Below are 18,959 nucleotides of genomic sequence, written 5' to 3'. Positions count from 1 at the left end.
ACAAATTAAAAAGCATCAGAAATTACATTTATTATTATTTTTAATTAACATATAATATATTATTGTTTTCAGAGGTACAGGTCTGTGATTCATCAGTCTTATATAATGCCCAGTGGTTATTACATCACATGCCCTCCTTAATGTCCATCATCCAGTTATCTCATCCCCCGACCCTCCCTCCCCTCCAGCAACCCTCGGTTTGTTTCCTATAATAAAGAGTCTCTTATGCTTTGTCTCCCTCTCTGATTCCGTCTTATTTTCCCTCCATTGCCTGATGATCTTGTTTTGTTTCTTAAATTCCACATATGATTGAGATCATATGATAATTATCTTCCTCTGATTGACTTACTTCGCTTAGCATAATATCCTCTAGTGCCATCCACATCATTGCAAATAGCAAGATTTCATTGTTTTTGATGGTTGAGTAGTATTCCGTTGTTATACACACACACACACACACACACACACACCTTCTTTATCCATCCATCGAAGGACATCTGGGCTCTTTCCATAGTTTGGCTATGGTGGACATTGCTGCTATAGACATTGGGGTGCAGGTGCCCTTTCGGATCACTACATTTGTATCTTTGGGGTAGATACCTAGTAGTGCAGTTGCTGGGTCGTAGCTCTATTTTCAACTTTTTGAGGAACCTCCATACTGTTTTCTAGAGTGACTGCAGCAGCTTGCATTCTCTCTTCTTTCATTCATGACTTTACTTATTTGGGTCCTTTCCCATTTTTCTTTTTGATAGTCTGGCCTTGGGTTTATCGATCTTATTAATTCTTTCAGAGAACCAGCTCCTAGTTTTGTTGATCTGTTCTAATGTTCTTTTGGTTTCTGTTTCGTTGATTTTTGCTCTAATCCTTATTAATTCTCTTCTTCTGCTGGATTTAGGCTTTATTTGCTTTTCTTTCTCCAGTTCCTTTAGATACAAGGTTAGGTTGTGTATTTGAGACCTTTCTTGTTTCTTGGGAAAGGCTTGTATTGCGTATACTTCCCTCTTAGGACCACCTTTGCTGCATCCCAAAGGTTTTGAGAAGTTGTGATTTCATTTTCGTTTGTTTCCATGAATTTTCTAGAATTCTTCTTTAATTTCCTGGTTGACCCATTCATTCTTTATAGTAGGATGCTTTTTAGCCTCCACGTATTTGAGTTCTTTCCAGATTTCCTCCTGTGACTGAGTTGAAGTTTCAAAACATTGTGGTCTGAAAATATGCTAGGAATAATCCCAGTCTTTTGGTACCAGTTGAGACCTGATTTGTGGCCAGTATGTGATCTGTTTTGGAGAATGTTCCCTGTTCACTTGAGAAGAATGTGTATTCTGTTGCTTTAGGATGGAATGTTCTGAATATATCTGTGAAGTCCATCTGGTCCAGTGTGTCATTCAAAGCCCTTATTTCTTTGTTGATCTTTGAGTTAGATGATTTGTCCGTTGCAGTGAATTGGGTGTTGAAGTCCCCTACTATAATTGTATTATTATCAATGTGTTTCTTTAATTTTGTTATTAATTGGCTTATAGATTGGCTGCTCCCATGTTAGGGGCATAAATATTGATAATTGTTAGATCTTCTTGTTGGATAGACCCTTTAATTATGATATAGTGTCCTTCCTCATCTCTTATGACAGTCTTTGGCTTAAAATCTAATTTGTCTGATATAAGGATTGCTACCCCAGCTTTCTTTTGATGTCCATTAGCGTGATACATGGTTTTCCACCCCCTCACTTTCAATCTTCAGGTGTCTTTGGGTCTAAAATGAGTCTCTTGCAGACAGCATATCGATGAGTCTTACTTTTTTATCCAATCTGATACCGCGTGTCTTTTGATTGGGGCATTTAGCCCATTTACATTCAGGGTAACTATTGAAAGATATGAATTTAGTGCCATTGTCCTACTTGTAAAGTGACTGTTACTTTATATTGTCTCTGTTCCTTTCTGGTCTGTCTTACTTTTGGGCTCTCTCTTCACTTAAAGGATCCCCTTTAATATTTCTTGCAGGGCTGGTTTAGTGATCAAAAAATCTTTTAGTTTCTGTTTGTCCTTTTTATCACTTCTGTTTTGAATGACATCCTAGCTGGATAAAGTATTCTTGGCTGCATATTTTTCTCATTTAGCACTCTGAATATATCATGCCAGTCCTCTCTGGCCTGCCAGGTCTCTGTGGATAGGTCTTCTGCCAGTCTAATGTTTCTACCTTTGTAGGTTAAGGACCTCTTGTCCTGAGCTGCTTTCAGGATTTTCTCTTTGTCTCTGAGATTTGCAAGTTTCACTATTATATGGTGAGGTGTTGACCTGTTTTTATTGATTTTGAGGGGGGCGGTTCTCTGTGCCTTCTGGATTTTGATGCCTGTTTCCTTCCCCAAATTAGGGAAGTTCTCTGCTGTAATTTGTTCCAATATACCTTCTGCCCCTCTGTCTCTTTCTTTTTTTTCTTGGGTCCCCATTATTCTAATATTGTTTCACTTTATAGTGTATCAATTATATCTCCGGTTCTTCCCTTGTGACCCAGTAGTTGTTGATCTCTCTTTTTTCAGCTTCTTTATTTTCCATCATTTTGTCTTCTGTGTCACCAATTCTGTCTTCTGCCTCATTTATCCTAGCAGTTAGAGTCTCCATTTTTTTATTGCATCTCATTAGTAGCCTTTTTTATTTAGACTTGAGTAGATTTTAGTTCTTTTATTCTTCCAGAAAGGAATTCTCTAGTGTCTTCTATGTCACTATGTTCTTCCCTTGTGACCCAGTAGTTGTTGATCTCTCTTTTTTTCAGCTTCTTTATTTTCCATCATTTTGTCTTTTATGCTTTTTTCAAGCCCACCTAGTCTTTATAATCATTATTCTGAACTCTAGTTCCGACATCTTATGTCCGTACTGATTAGGTCCGTGGCAGTCTGTACTGCCTCTTACTCTCTTTTTTGAGTTGAGTTTTTCTATGTTGTCATTCTCTCCAGAGAAAAATAGATGAAGGGGAGATCCAAATACTACATACTCTTTTGGTCAGTTTGTTAGAAGAAACTGCATCTCAAAATTATAAAGAAAGAGAAAGTTATATATACAAAAATAAAATTAAATACATTAAAAGTATAGAATGTAACTGTAAATATGAAAATTTAAAAAGACTTTAACCAAACCAAAAACAATCCAAACAACAAAAAAGGGAAGAAGGAAAAAAACGACAACCAAAAAGAGAATATGATCAAACTGGTGAATAGAACAGAGCCATACACTAGATATTTTGGGTGTATTTTGGTCTTTTAGAAGAAACTGTATTCCAAAACTGTAAAGAAAGAAAAACATATATGTACAAAAATAAGATTAAATATTATGAAGGGAATCAATATAAGTCTAAAAATGAAACTTAAAAAAGATTTTTAAAAAGTTGATAAAATAAGAGATTGGTTGAAAAAGGAAAGAAAAAGAAATTTTAAAGTAAAGGTGGAAGACTAAAGAATCATGGGAAAAAAGCCATGAATTCTATGTGCTGAATTCCCTTAGCGCTGGAGGTTTGCAGTTCTTATTGATGGGTAAACTTGGTCTTGGCTGGATGTTTTTGCTGATCTGCTGGGGGAGGGGCCTGTTGCATTGATTCTCAAGTATATTTGCCCCTGGCAGAATTGTACAGCCCTTGCCAGGGGACCAGGCTAAGTAATCTGCTCCAGTTTGCTGTCTGTGTCTCTTGTTCCTTGAAGGCTTTCTGTGCAGCTTTAGAGGGTGAGAATGAAAATGGTGGCTTCCCAGTCTCTGGCCCATAGCTGAAAGCTTGGTCCCCAGTCCTCAGTGAGCCATTAGAGAAAAGCATTCAATCACTCCTGTCTCCCTCATCTCTGGCTGCACTTGGTGGTCACCCGGCCTGCGACCAGGTGTTTCTCTCTCAGGCACGTGACCCTGTTTGGAGTCTCCAAACCCTGCAGACTCCTGTGGCCCGCTCCTGCACCGCTCCTCCCGGGGGAGGGGGGGGTCTCGCCACTTCTGCCACTTGTGTCGCGGTTCATTGTTTATTGTAACCCCTAGCTGAGAGCCCGCTCCTGGGCTCACTTGTTTGCAGCCAGCTTCTCAACTCTGTTGCCTGGGAGCTCTTCTGCACTCAGGCACCTCCCCCATCTTCCTGTGACCTGGAGGATCCTGAGACCACACTGTCCCAGCTAGGGTTCCACCCCTGCTTAGCCACCTGAGTGATGTCCCTCACTGGAGCAGACTTCTAAAAGTTCCGATTTTGTGCTCTGCTGCTGTATCATTTGCTGGTAGCCAGCTTATTGGGGCTTTCTCTCTCCCCCATGGTTTATCTTCCCATATATTGCCTCAGATTCACTTCTGCACACCTCCTACCTTGCAGAAAGAGAGTGGTCACTTTTCTATTTGTAGAGTTGTAGCTATTCTTTTCATAGATCTCTGGTTGAGTTTGCAGGTGTTCGGAATGATTTGATAGCTCTCTACCTGAATTTCTGGGAGCAGATGAAATTAAGGTCTCCTACTCCTCCACCATCTTGGACTCCCAGAAATTACATTCAAATTATTTAAATGTGTACAAAATCTTTTGTCATAACAAATACAGGTAAGACAGTTTTCCAAAAAAATTTTTAGAGGTTACAAGGGCAAAAAAACATTTGAAAACACTGATATATACCTGCTTTGCTACTGAATTTGCTCATGGTAGAATTATTTATCACTGTTTCATTTATTGTCATTTTTTGACTAGCAGACATTAGGTAAATGTTCATTGGGGGATAAATAGTCTTGATTGTTATCAGAGCTAGTGCCAGTGAGATTGATTTCATCTCAGTTATGTGTCAGTATGTGAATTAAAAGAATTTTTTGTTGTTTTACCACAAGTATTTTATTTTATTTTTTTCAAGATTTTATTTATTTGACAGAGACAGCAAGAGAGGGAACACAAGCAGGGGGAGTGGGAGAGGGAGAAGCAGGCTTCCCGGCAAGCAGGGAGCCCAATGCAGGGTTCAATCCCAGGACCCTGGGATCATGACCTGAGCCGAAGGCAGATGCTTAACGACTGAGCCACCCAGGCACCCCTTACCACAAGTATTTTAAAAGCACATTTAAACCTAGTATGATGAAACCTCAAAATAGATCAGAAAATTTTGTTTAGGACCACTTTAGCCTAGTTGGATTTTGCAGAAATTAGCAGCTTTAATTAAGGAATAGGAAATTTGCAGCTGTGGGAGCCTTAGAGATTGCCCAGTGATGTGCTCTCCTTTGTCCAAGAGAAAACCAGAGCCAGAGGGTCACTTACTCAAGCTAATACAGGTAAATTGACAATAGAACCATATCCAACCTGACACTAAAACCTATTGATTTTACCTCTAGACTGTCTCTTGAATTTCTCCACTTATCTCTAGTGTCCTCACTCTAGTTAAGGCTATCATGATCTCTCATTTGGTATCTACTGTACTACATCTGAGTGGTCTCCCCACATCCCTTCATTTACAAAGCATATCTGATCACAATTATTCCTCTGCTTAAAATCCTTCAAAGATGTAACCTTGGTTATAGGAAGAAGGCTGGTCCTTTATCCTCGAAAGCCCTAACTGACCAGACCCCTGCTTGCCTCTTTGGCTTTAACCACCATCTTCGTCTTCCTTGCTCCCTGGATTCCAATCATACACACCTCTTTAGCTTCTCAAATGTACATGCCAGTTTCTACGGCATCTATATGCTGTTCTTGCATATATGCTTAGAGTACTTGTGTTCTATCGAAATGCCTACTTACCCTTCAGATTTCATCTAAGCAAATCCCACACCTCCGTTTCCCCAAGTCCTTGCAGACTAGATAGGTCCCATTGCTATTTTTTCTCATGTTTACATTTTCTTCAAAACCCGTATTACATTTTATATATTTATGTGATGGTTTGATTAAAGTCTGTTTCCTCAGGTAGAGTGTAATCTCTGAGAGCGGAGTTTACATGTGTTTTGCTTATCAATGTATTCCTATTGTCTGCCCCATTGCGTGGTATATAGAAGGGACTTAATACTTGTTGAATGAATGACTCCCAGTTCTATTTCTACTACACCAGTGATTTTAGAGTAACATTTTTACTTTAGAAATCTTCTTAGCCATATGCTTTATATAATTCACCCATCTGTTGATGAAATAGCATTTGAGAAAAAATAGAATTTCAAGTTATTTATTCCTAATTTGTAAATCACACTTAAAAAAAAAACACCTTTTTTTTTTTTTCCCCTTAAAAACATGAAATCAGTAGTGCTAAATATTCTTCCTATATTTGATGGAACCCGGTCACATGTTAATTTTTATTCATCAGCTCTTTCATTTATGAGTAGTTTTTTGAGACGCTAAGAAGTCATAGAATCTATTGGATATGGAATATAAAAATGCAAAGAGGTGGTGGTGGTGATACTAAAATTAGTGCCTCTCAAACAGTGTTCCACAGAATAATGTTATTGGAAATTTTACTAGATACTCTCCTCCCCTTTTCCATTTTGCCCCTGCCATTCCCCCTTTACCCCAAAGAAAGATTGTATTCTTAAAATACGTTTGAGAACACAATATACTATATCTCCTTCTCATTGAATAACAACAGTGTATATTAGTATAGTAAAGCTTCTTTTGCTTTTAAGCAGAGTTTTTCAGCCTTGGCACTGTTGACATTTTGGACTGTTAGATAATTCTTTATTGAGAGGCAGGGAGATAGAAGATGATGTTCCCGGCCTTGTAGGATGTATAGCAGCATCCTTGTCCTCTATCCATTAAATGCCAGTAACTCCCTTCCTGTTATGACAACCAGAAATGTCTCCAGACGTTGTCAATAACCCCTGGGAGGCAAGATCATCCCCAGTTGGGAACTACTACCTTTTTTTTTTTTTTTAAGACTGCTTATTTATTAGAGATAGAGAGAGAGAACCTACAAGTTGGGGGAGGAGGGGCAGAAAGACAAGCAGACTCCCCACTGAGTGGGGAGCCTGCCGTGGAGCTCCATCCCAGGACCCTGAGATCATGACGTGAGCTGAAGTCAGACACTTAACCGACTGAACCACCCAGGCGTGCTGAGAACTGCTACCTTAAAGAGATCAGTTGACCTGTGTTTATACTCCTATTTCCCAAACTTATTTGAATTCCTTGGAATTCTTCTCCTTCTCATTCTTCTCTTCATCTACATACCTGATGTCCTGGGAAATGCTATTTTAAATGATCATTTAGTGAAAGTAAACTAATTCTACTTTTAATTTTTCAACTTTTTAGACTCCTGCTTAAAACTCAGTATTTTTCATTGCAGTTAGAATAAAATTCAGACTCTTTAACATGGCCTTTGCCTACTACCTCCCTAATCTTACCTCCTGTCACTCACTACCTGCTGTTAGTTCCATTGTAACCTGCCTTTCAGGTCCTCAGGCACCCAATTCCTTTCCTAGTATGTTATTCCCACTCTTGAGAATCATTTTGCCCTTGCTCTTTCTCATGCTTTAGGTTCAGGTTTCAGATTAAATGTCATCTCCTATGAAGTCTTTTCTGACCATCTCTTACCCTGCCAAAAGGATAGCTGTCCGTCCCAGTACCTACCTTCCATCTCATACCCTGTTGCCTTCGCAACACTTTTCAGTTTGTAATTCATTGTTTATTTATGTGGGTTTCTTTCTGCCTCAGTCATTGGAATGCAAACTCTATAAGGGCCAGGAGCCACATCTGTCTTGTTTATCATTATATATATATATCCCCATCATTTAGCACAGAGCCTAGCATCTTATAGGCACAATAATTATTTGTTGAATAAATAAACGAATATGTTTTAATTTATCATTGTCTTTCTGTTATATGATTAAACTTGGAGCTAAAATATATTTTATTGAGATATAATTCAGATAATATAAAATTTACCCTTTAAAGGTATATAATTTAATGGTTTCTCATACATTCACAAATTTCTACAGCTCTCCCCCCTACCTAATTCCACAACATTTTCATCACTCCTCATTCCTCCCTCCCTCAACCCCTGCCAACTACTAATCTACTTTCTGCCTTTGTGAATTTGTCTGTTCTGTACATTTCATATAAATGAAATGTGTGGTTTTTAGTGCCTGGGTTCTTTCCCTTTACATAATGTTTTCAGCATTTATCCATGCTGTAGTATGTAATGGTACTTCATTCTTTTGGCTGAATAATATTCCATTATATGGATAGACCATATTTTGTTTATCCATTCATCAGTTGATAGACACTTGGATTGTTTTCACTTTTTAGCTGTTAAGAATAATGCTGCTATAGACATTTGTGTATAAGTTTTTGTATAAACATGTTTTCACTTCTCTTGGGTATATACCTAGAAGTGGAATTGGTAAATTATATGGTAACTCTATATTTAATTTTTTGAGGAACTGCCAACATACTTGCGCCATTTTTATATTCCCACCAGCAATGTATGAGGGTTCTAGTTTCTCCTCATTCATGTCAACAGTTGTTATTGTTTTTCTGTCTCTCTTTTTTAATCATAGCCATCTTAGTGGTTATGAAGTGGAATTGTGGTTTTGATTTGCATTTCCCTATGTATGGTGATGTTGAAATGTTTTTATGTGCCATTGGCCATTTGTGTGTGTGTGTGTGTATACACACATACACATTTATTGATAAATGTTTATTCAGATCCTTTGCCCATTTTCTAATTGGGCTATTTGTCTTTTTAGTGTTGAATCCTAAGAGTTCTTTATATATTCTGGATATTAGACCTTATCTGATATGTGGTTTGTAAATGTTTTAACCCATTCTGTGGTGGTTCTTTTACTTTCTTCATAGTGCTCTTTTAAACACAAATTTTTGTGTGTGTGTTAAATTTTTTAATTTTGATAATATCCAATTTATCAAAACTTCGTCTTTCATCCCTTCTGCTGCTTGTGCCATATCTAAGAAACCATGCCTCATCTAAGGTTATGAAGATTTATGCCTGTTTTCTTTTGAGAGTTTTATAGTTTTAGCTTTTACATTTAGGTCTTTGATACATTTAGGTAAATTTCATATATGGTGTGAGGTTGGTTGGGCATAACTTAATTCCTTTGTGCATGAATATCCAGTTGTTGGGAGTTTCATTTTTTAAAACTTTATTAATACATCATTTTTCACAAAAATTATTAACTAATTTAATAATTTTAGGTAAAAATAATTTTAGATAAAAAAATATCTATTTATAGAAAATAGTGAGTTTCTATAAACAGTAATTAACATTGTTTCAACATTTGCCATTAAAAAAAATAATTGAAGCACATACTGTCTATCAGACATTATGTTGGGCATAGGATTTAAAAATATTCTAAAAATCTCTGCCTTCAGTATCTTATAGATCTGGAAATTAAGAACATTGAAATTGTAATAAAAAGTTGAATGAAATATATAAGATATTTGAAGAAATTAATAATGGTTTTAAGAAATTGGTTTTTGAGAGAATGCATGTGACAGATGACACTTCTGCTATAAAAATAAAAATATTCCCAGGGCAACTGGGTGGCTCAGTTGGTTGAGCATTCAACTCTTGGTTTCTGTTCAGGTCATGATCTCAGGATGGTGAGATCAAGCTCCGCCTTGGGCTCTGCACTCAGCAGGGAGTCTTCTTGAGTTTCTCTCTCACTCTCCCCCTTCCCTTGCTCAAGTGTGTGCACGTGCGCTGGCTCTCTCTCTCAATCAAATAAATCTTTTTTATTTTTATTTATTTAAAAAAAATAAAAATAGGAATATTCCTAGCAATTGCTGTAAAAAGCACTTGGTGGTGGTTCCTATGCAATAGGGATGTTTTACCCTGATTAGTACTCTTTGAGTCATTTGCTGTTAACTTACTAATTGGGGGGAGTGGATGAGAAAGAAATTTTCTGTCATCTATAAATTTGAGGTAAAATTTTGACCATAATAGAAATGACAAAGAAATCTCTCCCTCATTCTCTCCGTCATTCTCTCTCTCTCTCCCTCCCTCCCTCTCTTTCTCTCTCTCTCTCGTATAACTGACTGAATTAATACTTATTTAACTCACAGCAAAAGGTTCTCTACAGCAGTGTTCTCTGAGTCATTCTTCACCAATTCTGGATTTTTTTTTCACCCCTTTGTCTGCCTTTTTTTTTTCCCCTGTTGATGTTAATCTTATAATTGTTGATACATCTTGCTAAGATTTGCAGTTATATATGCTACCTTTTTTTGAAGTAGGCTTAGTCTTTTGAGACTAATTATTGAATTCAGGACATGTTAAATTGATTGTATTAGTGTACATAGGCTGCCATTATAGAATACAATAGTTGTGTGGTTTAATCAGTAGAACTTTTTGTTCTCACAGTTCTGGAGGACTGAAATGCAAGGTCAGGTGCAGGCTTTTCTAGTAAGGCCCCTCTTTCAGGCTTGCAGAGGGCCTTCTGGCTGTTTTTCACATGCCTTTCCTCAGTGTCCAGTGAGGGTATCTCTGATGTCTCTTCCTCTTCTTATAAAGACACCAGACCTATTGGAATAAGGCCCTGTCCTTAAGATCGCATTTAATCTTAATTATCTCGTCAAAGGCCATGTCACACTGGGGATTAGGGATTCAAGATATAAATTTTGGGAGGTGGTGGTTGCACAGTTCAGTCCATAACACTTAAGTAACACATCATAGTAATTTTTATTTTCATTATTTTATAATAAGAAAATATAGTGAGTTTCTATAAAACTTAACATTGTTACTGGAGAATGGAGAAAAAACCTCATGTTATCTAGGCTCTCTCCACCTGTATTTCCTTACTTGTAAAACAAGGAAAATTGGCTAGTTGATTTCTGAACACTAAAATTCTGTTTCTCTAAGAGTTATTGATTTCTAACATTATTTCTAACATTATTCAGCAGATAGGTTATAGTTATAGGAAGCATCTTATAATAGATATTGATGTTCTGTAAAAGAGCATTCTACCAACTTCTCATAACAGAGTGAAAGGCTTAATCATCCTGTGTACCTCTACATTCTTAGTTAACTCTTTTCAACTAGCTATGCTGGTTAGGTTTTACTATGTATAATTTAAGATTTGGATGCAACATGTTCCTTTTTTTCTACCACTTAATAATACTCTTTATACAATGTAATTCATCACTCGTGAATACATTTTATTGTAATGGATTCAAGCAATACAATTTTAAGTGTAGATAGCAAAATGTGAGACTCCCTCTCATACCTACTCCTCTTTCAAATGAGATAACCACAATTAACAGTTTGGTATGCATCCTTCCAATCTTCTTTCTATGAATGTACATGTGAATATTGATTTATGCACATATCTTTTCATAAATGAGGTCATGCTGCCTATATTCTGTTATTTAAATTTTTCATGAACAGTGTGTCTTGGGATTTTCATACATACCAGGATGTATGTGTATCTTTTTTAAATGGCTGCATAGTGTTATATGATGTTATTATAATTTGGTTAACTGTTTCCCTTTTGTTGAACATCACTTTGTTTCCCCTATCACTTTTAAAAACCATGTTACATGAACATCCTTGCACACACATCCTTTTGTGCAGCAATTCCTTTAGAATATATTTCTTACCTGTGGAATTAAATGCACTGAACAGTTTGGTGGCTACTCTCTGATTGCCTTCCTAAATGGCTTTACGTATTTACATTCCCACCAACAGGGAGCGAGAGTTCATTTACCTTTACCATTGCTGAAATAATATTTTAAAATTTATTTCAATCTGATGGTTTAAAAATTATATTTCATTATTTTGAAGTCACATTAAACTGATATCTGGGATGTTGAGTATCCTTTCCTTTTGTTCGTTGGCCATTTGCATTTTTCTATGAATTGCTCTAATTTACCCATTTTCTTGTGGAATATCTTTTTAATACTGATTTGTAAGACATTTTTGAAGGCTCTTTGGCATGTGAATCCTTTATTTTAAATTTTGCAGATATGTTTTCCTGTCTGTTGCTTGTCTTTTAAGTTTGCTTGTGGTATCTTGTGGAATGGAGATTTTTCATTTTGGAAGAATGTCAGTTGTTCCCTTTATGGCCTGTTTTGTGTAGTATTTAGGAAAACTTTCCCTATGTAGAGTTAATTTTTTTCTAGTGTTTTATAACATTGTTTAACTCCATTTGGAGTTTATTTAAATGAATGGCTCAACCCTATTTTTTATATAGTACATTCTTTTCTCATTGATTTGAAACACCCTTTATCTTACTCTTAAATCCCTATGAACCTGTTTCCCCCAAAGTAGACTGTTCTGTGAAACCTTTTGTAAGCCAAAATGATGTGAAGATGTAGTTACCATTAATTTATATAGAAACAATTTTTAGTGTGCCTAGAATAAAAAATATCTTTTCTTAGGCTTTTCTGATACCTTAGGACATACTTTCCTAACAGATGCACAAAATAAATTGAGATAAAGCACAGATGCTCGCAGACATAGTTCAAAGCTGTGGCGACTTGATGGTGAGATGCTGAGTGCAGTTCCCAGGGAAGGAGCTTGGTGGTGCCACTCTCACTGGGCACAGTGCTTGCTTCCTTTGTAATGGCTTACTGCAAAACAAATGCTGAAAACTTTTTTTTTTTTTGAAGCAGAAATCCTCTACAGATTTCTTTTTAGTTAGCAAAAACAGGTACTCATGTTATGTCTTCTGTAAAAACAAAGTGGTGTAACTTGAACTTTCAAAAATGGCGGGCACCTGTATATGCAGATCTACTTTTATATATAGTTTTTTCCTCTTTTCTCTGTTTTTGCCATTACTTTTTAGTGTTGCCGTAACCTTACTCTACTCTTTTCTGATTTGTGGCTATTAAGTTATATGTGAACCAGAAATCTACATAAGAGACTACTGGTATTTTATTTTATTTTATTTTTTTATTTTTAAAAAATATTTTATTTATTTGAAAGAGAAAGACACAGCAAGAGAGGGAACACATGCAGGGGGAGTGGGAAAGGGAGAAGCAGGCTTCCCATGGAGTAGGGAGCCCGACATGGGGCTCTATCCCAGGACCCTGGGATCATGACCTGAGCCGAAGGCAGACGCTTAACGACTCAGCCACCCAGGCTCCCCGAGACTACTGGTATTTTAGATAAAACAGTCTTTAATTGAGGAAATGAAGAATTTATATGAGATTGATTAATGAGTAGAATGTTCATGCTTTATTTATTTATTTATTTTAAAGATTTTATTTATTTGACAGAGAGAGACACAGCGAGAGAGGGAACACGAGCAAGGGGAGTGGGAGAGGGAGAAGCAGGCTTCCCGCTGATCAGGGAGCCCAATGTGGGGCTCGAACCCAGGACCCTGGGATCATGACCTGAGCCGAAGGCAGACACTTAACGACTGAGCCACCCAGGCGCCCCAGAATGTTCATGCTTTAATACATAAAATTTATTATATGTTTTAGTTTCTCAGAGGCTTATTTAGATTTTTTTTTTGGTTTCTAGGCTCTTAGTAATATTTTATTTTTAAGATTTTGTTTATTTATTTGAGGTAGAGAGAGAAAGAGCATTTGAGCAGAATGGGGTTGGGGGGGCTGAGGGAGAGGAAGAAGCAGGCTCCCTGCTGAGCAGGGTGCCCCATGTGGGGCTCAATCCCAGGACCCTGGGATCATGACCTGAGCCAAAGGCAGACGCATAACCAACTGAGCCACCCAGGCATCCTCTTAGTAATATTTTAAATATTTGATGTTGTTGAATATGCAACCTGTATATAAATATTAATATGTTAAAATTATTTTTAAAACAGAAGCTATATTTAAATTGCTTTGGTGAACAACTTTGTTCTGTAAATAGGGAAACAAAGTAAATTTGACCCAGCCTATATTTTGCTTTTGGGTTTTCTTTCCTAACAATACAATAAAGAACAAAATAAAAATGAAAAAAATGGGTAATAAAGTAGAATGAGATATTACTCTTATTTTAAATTAGCTATAGCTAAATGCTATTATAAGAGCAGCATCTGTTACCATGGATCATCTCTAACTCAAGGTCACCTTAAAAGGGTGCTTTGACCTGCTTTATGCTTTGTAAAAATAATTCACAGTGGCCTTGGGCAGCTATAGCCTTTATTGTACCTAAATTATGAAGCTTACATGAGGAACTTAAAGTGGCCACCCTTTCTTTACTGCAAAATCAATAGAATCCTGCGTTATCTGTTAAGTTCTAAAGCATAAGAAATAGAGAAGTAGATATAGAAATAAAGTCAAGGTTTTGTGTAGTGATCATTTTTTTTAACATTTGTGTTATTCAAATTAAATGAATAGATTTTACATGCTTTTTAGAACTTCATTTTAAGCTTTTGTTTTTCTTTAAAGTATCTCTGGTACAAAGAATTAGTATGTGTATGTGTGTATTGCTATTACTCAGGGAAATACTGTTTCTCTTATTCTTGGACAGATGAATTGTGTAAGGGTTTTTGGGATTGCACTAAGATTTGAAGCAACTGGAGAACATAAAATGACCTATACTTTTTCTACACATTTCAAGCTTAGATTGCCCCAGAGATCCAGAAATAGGATAGTTCTAAATTATGATTAGTATCTGGAGTCTAGGCAGATCTTACTTGGACAAGAAACATACGTACCTTTTAGGCTTGGGGGTTCCTGAAGCTACATATATCTGTACTTATGGTATTCCGTAAATTAACAGCTGTATAACAGAACTCACAAAGTGGATCCAGCCTGTAGAGGCATATATTGATTGGTCTACACTATGTTTTTAAAATATCTAGATTTGTGGCTTGTCTTGAAAATTGGAAGATGTGACAACTTTAACCCTGTCACCACAGGACGGCAACTAATTAGATGGACATGTGCTCTTACTTGCCAGAATCCATACCACTCCTTATCCTGAAGGTGTCAGTTGCCGTTTATCACCATGCTTGTACAATCACCCATTTGCTCAACTCACTTATGTTCCTACCCAGCAGCTGTAGGCTGAGAATATGTAATTTAAAGCCATCAGTCTACATTTTTTTTCTGTATCTGGTGCAGCTAAGTGAAAATGAGTGGAAAGCAATTTAATATAGTAGAAATAATCAACTCATTTTTTCCAGGATCGTATTATATATTCATGTCTTCATTTTCTGTTCCTTTTTTTATTCCCTGAAATATTTACTCTTGCTAAATCCTACTCATTTCTACTCCCAACACCTTGAATCTTCCTTGATCACATTTGTACAGTAGTGTCTTCTGAAGTTTTAGAACACTTACTTTTTTCACCACTATAAATTTATTATAGTAAAGACTTAGAGAGTCTCATTCAGTTAAAAAATGACTGTGTTCCTATGAAGAACACAATAGTCTTTGCTTTCATTAGTCTTTGCTTAATATGGTTCACAGTTCATTGTTGTCATTTTGAAGAATAAGGAAGTAGTACCTTTAAATTTTATTTCCCTAGTTTTCTTAATTGGCCTTTGGACATCATATTCAAATACTCTTTTCCTTGCTTTCAGTTACAGATGAGGACACGGTAAAGAGGTATTTTGCCAAGTTTGAAGAAAAATTTTTCCAAACCTGTGAAAAGGAACTTGCCAAAATCAACACATTTTATTCAGGTGAGTCGTTTTTTGGTACAACATACAGGGGACAATTTCTGCTGCTGAGGAAAGAAAAACTCTGCCATGTCAGTGTTTAACCTTCTGATCATCATTTTTAAAATGGGGCTTGTTTTTCTTCCTATACTGTACTTAGGGTTATTTTCTTTAGCTGGAGTAGGAATCTAGTACATCAATATTTAAGCCTAATACTGTCATTGCCTAGATTCTTTTGCAGTTGCAAGGATTTGGGAACCTCATTGTGAACCAGTATTTTGGTAGAGCTTCACTAAAGTCCAGTCTGAAGCTTCAGAAGAGTCAGAAATTTGATTTTATTATTTCAGAGCTGAATTAGACAGTTCCTGCTTATTAATTATATTACTTTGCCTTTCCATTGTATGGAATATTCCTTTCTATCTCTTTAGAGCATTGTTTCCAGAGTGACATCCACAAGATGCTATTGGAGTTGAGAAGGAAATACTGGAATTTCCATTTATTTATATCTGACCCTTTAAAATTCTGTTTTTTTTATATATATTTTTATACTACCCTACCCCTTTGATATCTCTTTTTTCATCTCACAAAGCTCAAGTTTCTTGAGTCCCTCATCTATTCCCCCATCTATCTATTGGTAAGGCCCCTCCCCCCCAGAATTATTTCCCTCTCCCTCAGTTATCTTAGCCACTTTGTCCCTTGTGCTTTTTAATCTCCTCACCCTCATTGCCTTATAATGCATCTGCCTAGTGAAACTCCCAACTGTAAACCAATTCAACCTTTTACCTTCTTTATGCCTACCCACAGGCTGCTTAGGATAGCCAGGGGAAAAAAAACTCACAGCAGAACAAACTTGAACCAGTATAAATTCATTATTACATTCTTAATTATGTCCTCAAAGCTGCCCATGGGTCCTAATCAGTGCCCTTTTCCATGCTCCAAAGTGGGTTTGTTTTATTTTGTTTTGTTTATTCCTTAAGTAGGTTTCACACCCAGCGTATGGCCCAGCACGGGGCCCAAACCTATGAACCCACGACCCTGAGATCAGGACCTGAGCTGAGATCAAGAGTCAGATGTTCAACAAACTGAGCTACTCAGGTGCCCCTCCAAAGTGTTTTTCTAAACCCAACACCATTCTCTTGAATTCTCTGACCCCACCATCTTCTCCATCATGCTCATTATACCTCCTCTTACTTTACAAATAAATATAAAGGACTTCAGGGGTGCCTGGGTGGTGCAGTTGGTTATGCGTCTGACTCTTGGTTTTGGCTCAGGTCCTGATCTCAGGGTCATGGGGTCAAGCCCTGCATCAGACTCTGAAGTCAGCACAGAGTCTGCTTGAGTTTCTTTCTCCCTCTCCCCCTGCACACACACTCTCTCTCTAAAATAAATAAGTCTTTAAAAAAATTTTTTTTAAAAACTCAACTTCGCTCCTGTTGGTGTATAATACATATGCAGATCTATGCCACCTCTCCCCCTAAGTACTTGTTGACCTTCTTACCCTTCCTTATTTTCCTCCAATCTTTTTAGAAAAGATATCCTTCAGTCCGTGGCAAATCTCTACAACTACTGACTGAATTTTAGCTCCTCAAGACCTTCCTCCAGTAATTATTTCTTCTAAGAATTAATAAATAAATACATCATTGACTTCCTTCTTTACTGGTTTAGTCTCCTTAGCAAGTCACTCCCTTCTAGCAAAAAAGAACAAAAAGGAAGCAAATGCCTTAATTCTATGTCCTTCTTATCTTTCACTTATGGCTGGACTTCCTAGGCAAAGAGAGCAGTTTATGCAGAGGCACAGAGCCATGAAAGGGCACAGTATATATGCATGTCCTTTGCACCACATTGTAAGCACCTAGAATGCAGTAACAAAATAGAAATATTATTTGAAACTGCAATGGATAGATTTTCAACAAAGGAAAAATATACAGAGAAATTGCAGTATGTAAGAACAGAGATAATTTCCAGTTAGGAGGTAGGAGGAAAAGAGGAACCAGCAGTGTAGACTGAGAAGGAGAGGGTGGCCATGTAATGAAGAATGAGGAAGAGGAAGCTAAAAGAGGAAGGCATTTGCAGGGGAAAAAGTGTTTAGACCTAGAAAGGCCTATAGCATGTGACCTAAGGCTGTAAATGCAAAATGTAAATTAAGGTCAAGGTAATTAGCATTTTTCTTTCACTGTGATTTTTTTGGGGGAAGGATCTCTGAGCCCAACTCTATGTGGGTAATTTAGATCAGAAAGAGTAGATAATGCTTCTTGGTATACAAAGCAAAAGAAATATCTATTCTTAACAATAGATACATATTTTTTATATGGTGAGTTATAGCAAAAACTATATACAAATTGTGACCCATACGCCTAGTCAGATATGTGTGTTTTATGTATGTTTGTATGCATCTATATATATGTGTATATGCAATATATTTAAACAATTAAAATTTTTTCATGGAATAATATCCTTGCTATGTGTAATATATTCTGTTTTCTATATTTATTTCTATTTGACTTATAAAATGCTGATTTATGATCCACACAATTGCTTTTATGACCCCATATTGGGTTATAACCCTAGTTTGAAAAATGGTATCTTAGATTTGATTATTTTTCAAAAATAATTTTGGGCTTTCTACTATTTAAAATTTGGAGGCTATGATTATAAATGACTTCCTTTTTCTGTATGTATTGGCAGGGCCAGTAGGGCATGTCTCTTGATGTCACCATAGAGTAGGTCCAAATTGATAGTCTTCAAACTAACTTTTTGCCAGGTCAGGAAGTGATGGGTAATATGAAGACATGATTGACAGAAACAGAATTTGGCACTTGTCCTAGACAGTATCATTTTTCTCCTTATTTAGCCACCTTCTCCATAGCAGATTGTCTTATAGACTGCAATTCTCAGACACTAGGGCACAGAAAAAGTATAAATAATACAGGGATGAGTTCAGCTTATAAACCTACCTCCACCCACTTGTATCTCACAAATTATTTAATGGTCAGCTAAAAATGGTCACTTTCAAGTGAGATATAGTCTTGACTGAAACTTCTAAATACCCCAAACAAAATGGTATAAAAGCCAAACAAAACAAAATGAATACTACTAAAATGTAGATACTTATTTTCATATCAATTGTTTTACCTACCAATTACATTTTGGATTTTTGAACCTTACTATTTTTTTAGAAGAAGTTTACCATTTAACCTTTCTAGGCCTCCATGTACTTGCTTGTAAAATGAACAAATTGATTCCCAGCCCTCTCTGGTTCCACCTGTGAGGAGTTAGAAGCTATTGTCAGAATTTCACAAAACCTGATGTAAGTCATTTTATTGCGCTTTATGTTTTATTACATATTTTTGGTTAATAAGATCTAAGCATTTATATTAATAGATAAAATCTTAAAAAAAAATTTTTTTTTTAATTATTTATTTTAGAGAGAGAGTGCATTCGCCAGGAGAGGGGAAGAGGGAGAGAATCCTCAAGCAAATACTACCCCCCCCCCCC

At 36.6% G+C, this 18,959-nt stretch overlaps 1 protein-coding gene across 1 annotated transcript in view; it reads left to right on the top strand.

The window, feature by feature from the left end:
- Positions 1-18,959, top strand: part of XPR1 (xenotropic and polytropic retrovirus receptor 1) — a 232,609-nt gene that overhangs the window by 128,824 nt on the left and 84,826 nt on the right. The window contains exon 3 of the mRNA XM_078078100.1: positions 15,387-15,488. Coding sequence (XP_077934226.1) covers positions 15,387-15,488 — 102 coding nt within the window. The remainder of the gene's footprint in view (positions 1-15,386; positions 15,489-18,959) is intronic.

This window comes from Halichoerus grypus, chromosome 7 (genome assembly GCF_964656455.1).
Source record: "Halichoerus grypus chromosome 7, mHalGry1.hap1.1, whole genome shotgun sequence".
In the NCBI taxonomy this organism is placed as follows: Eukaryota; Metazoa; Chordata; class Mammalia; order Carnivora; family Phocidae; genus Halichoerus; species Halichoerus grypus.
Note: the sequence above shows the minus strand (reverse complement) of the source record. Positions and strands in the feature narration are given on the sequence as shown.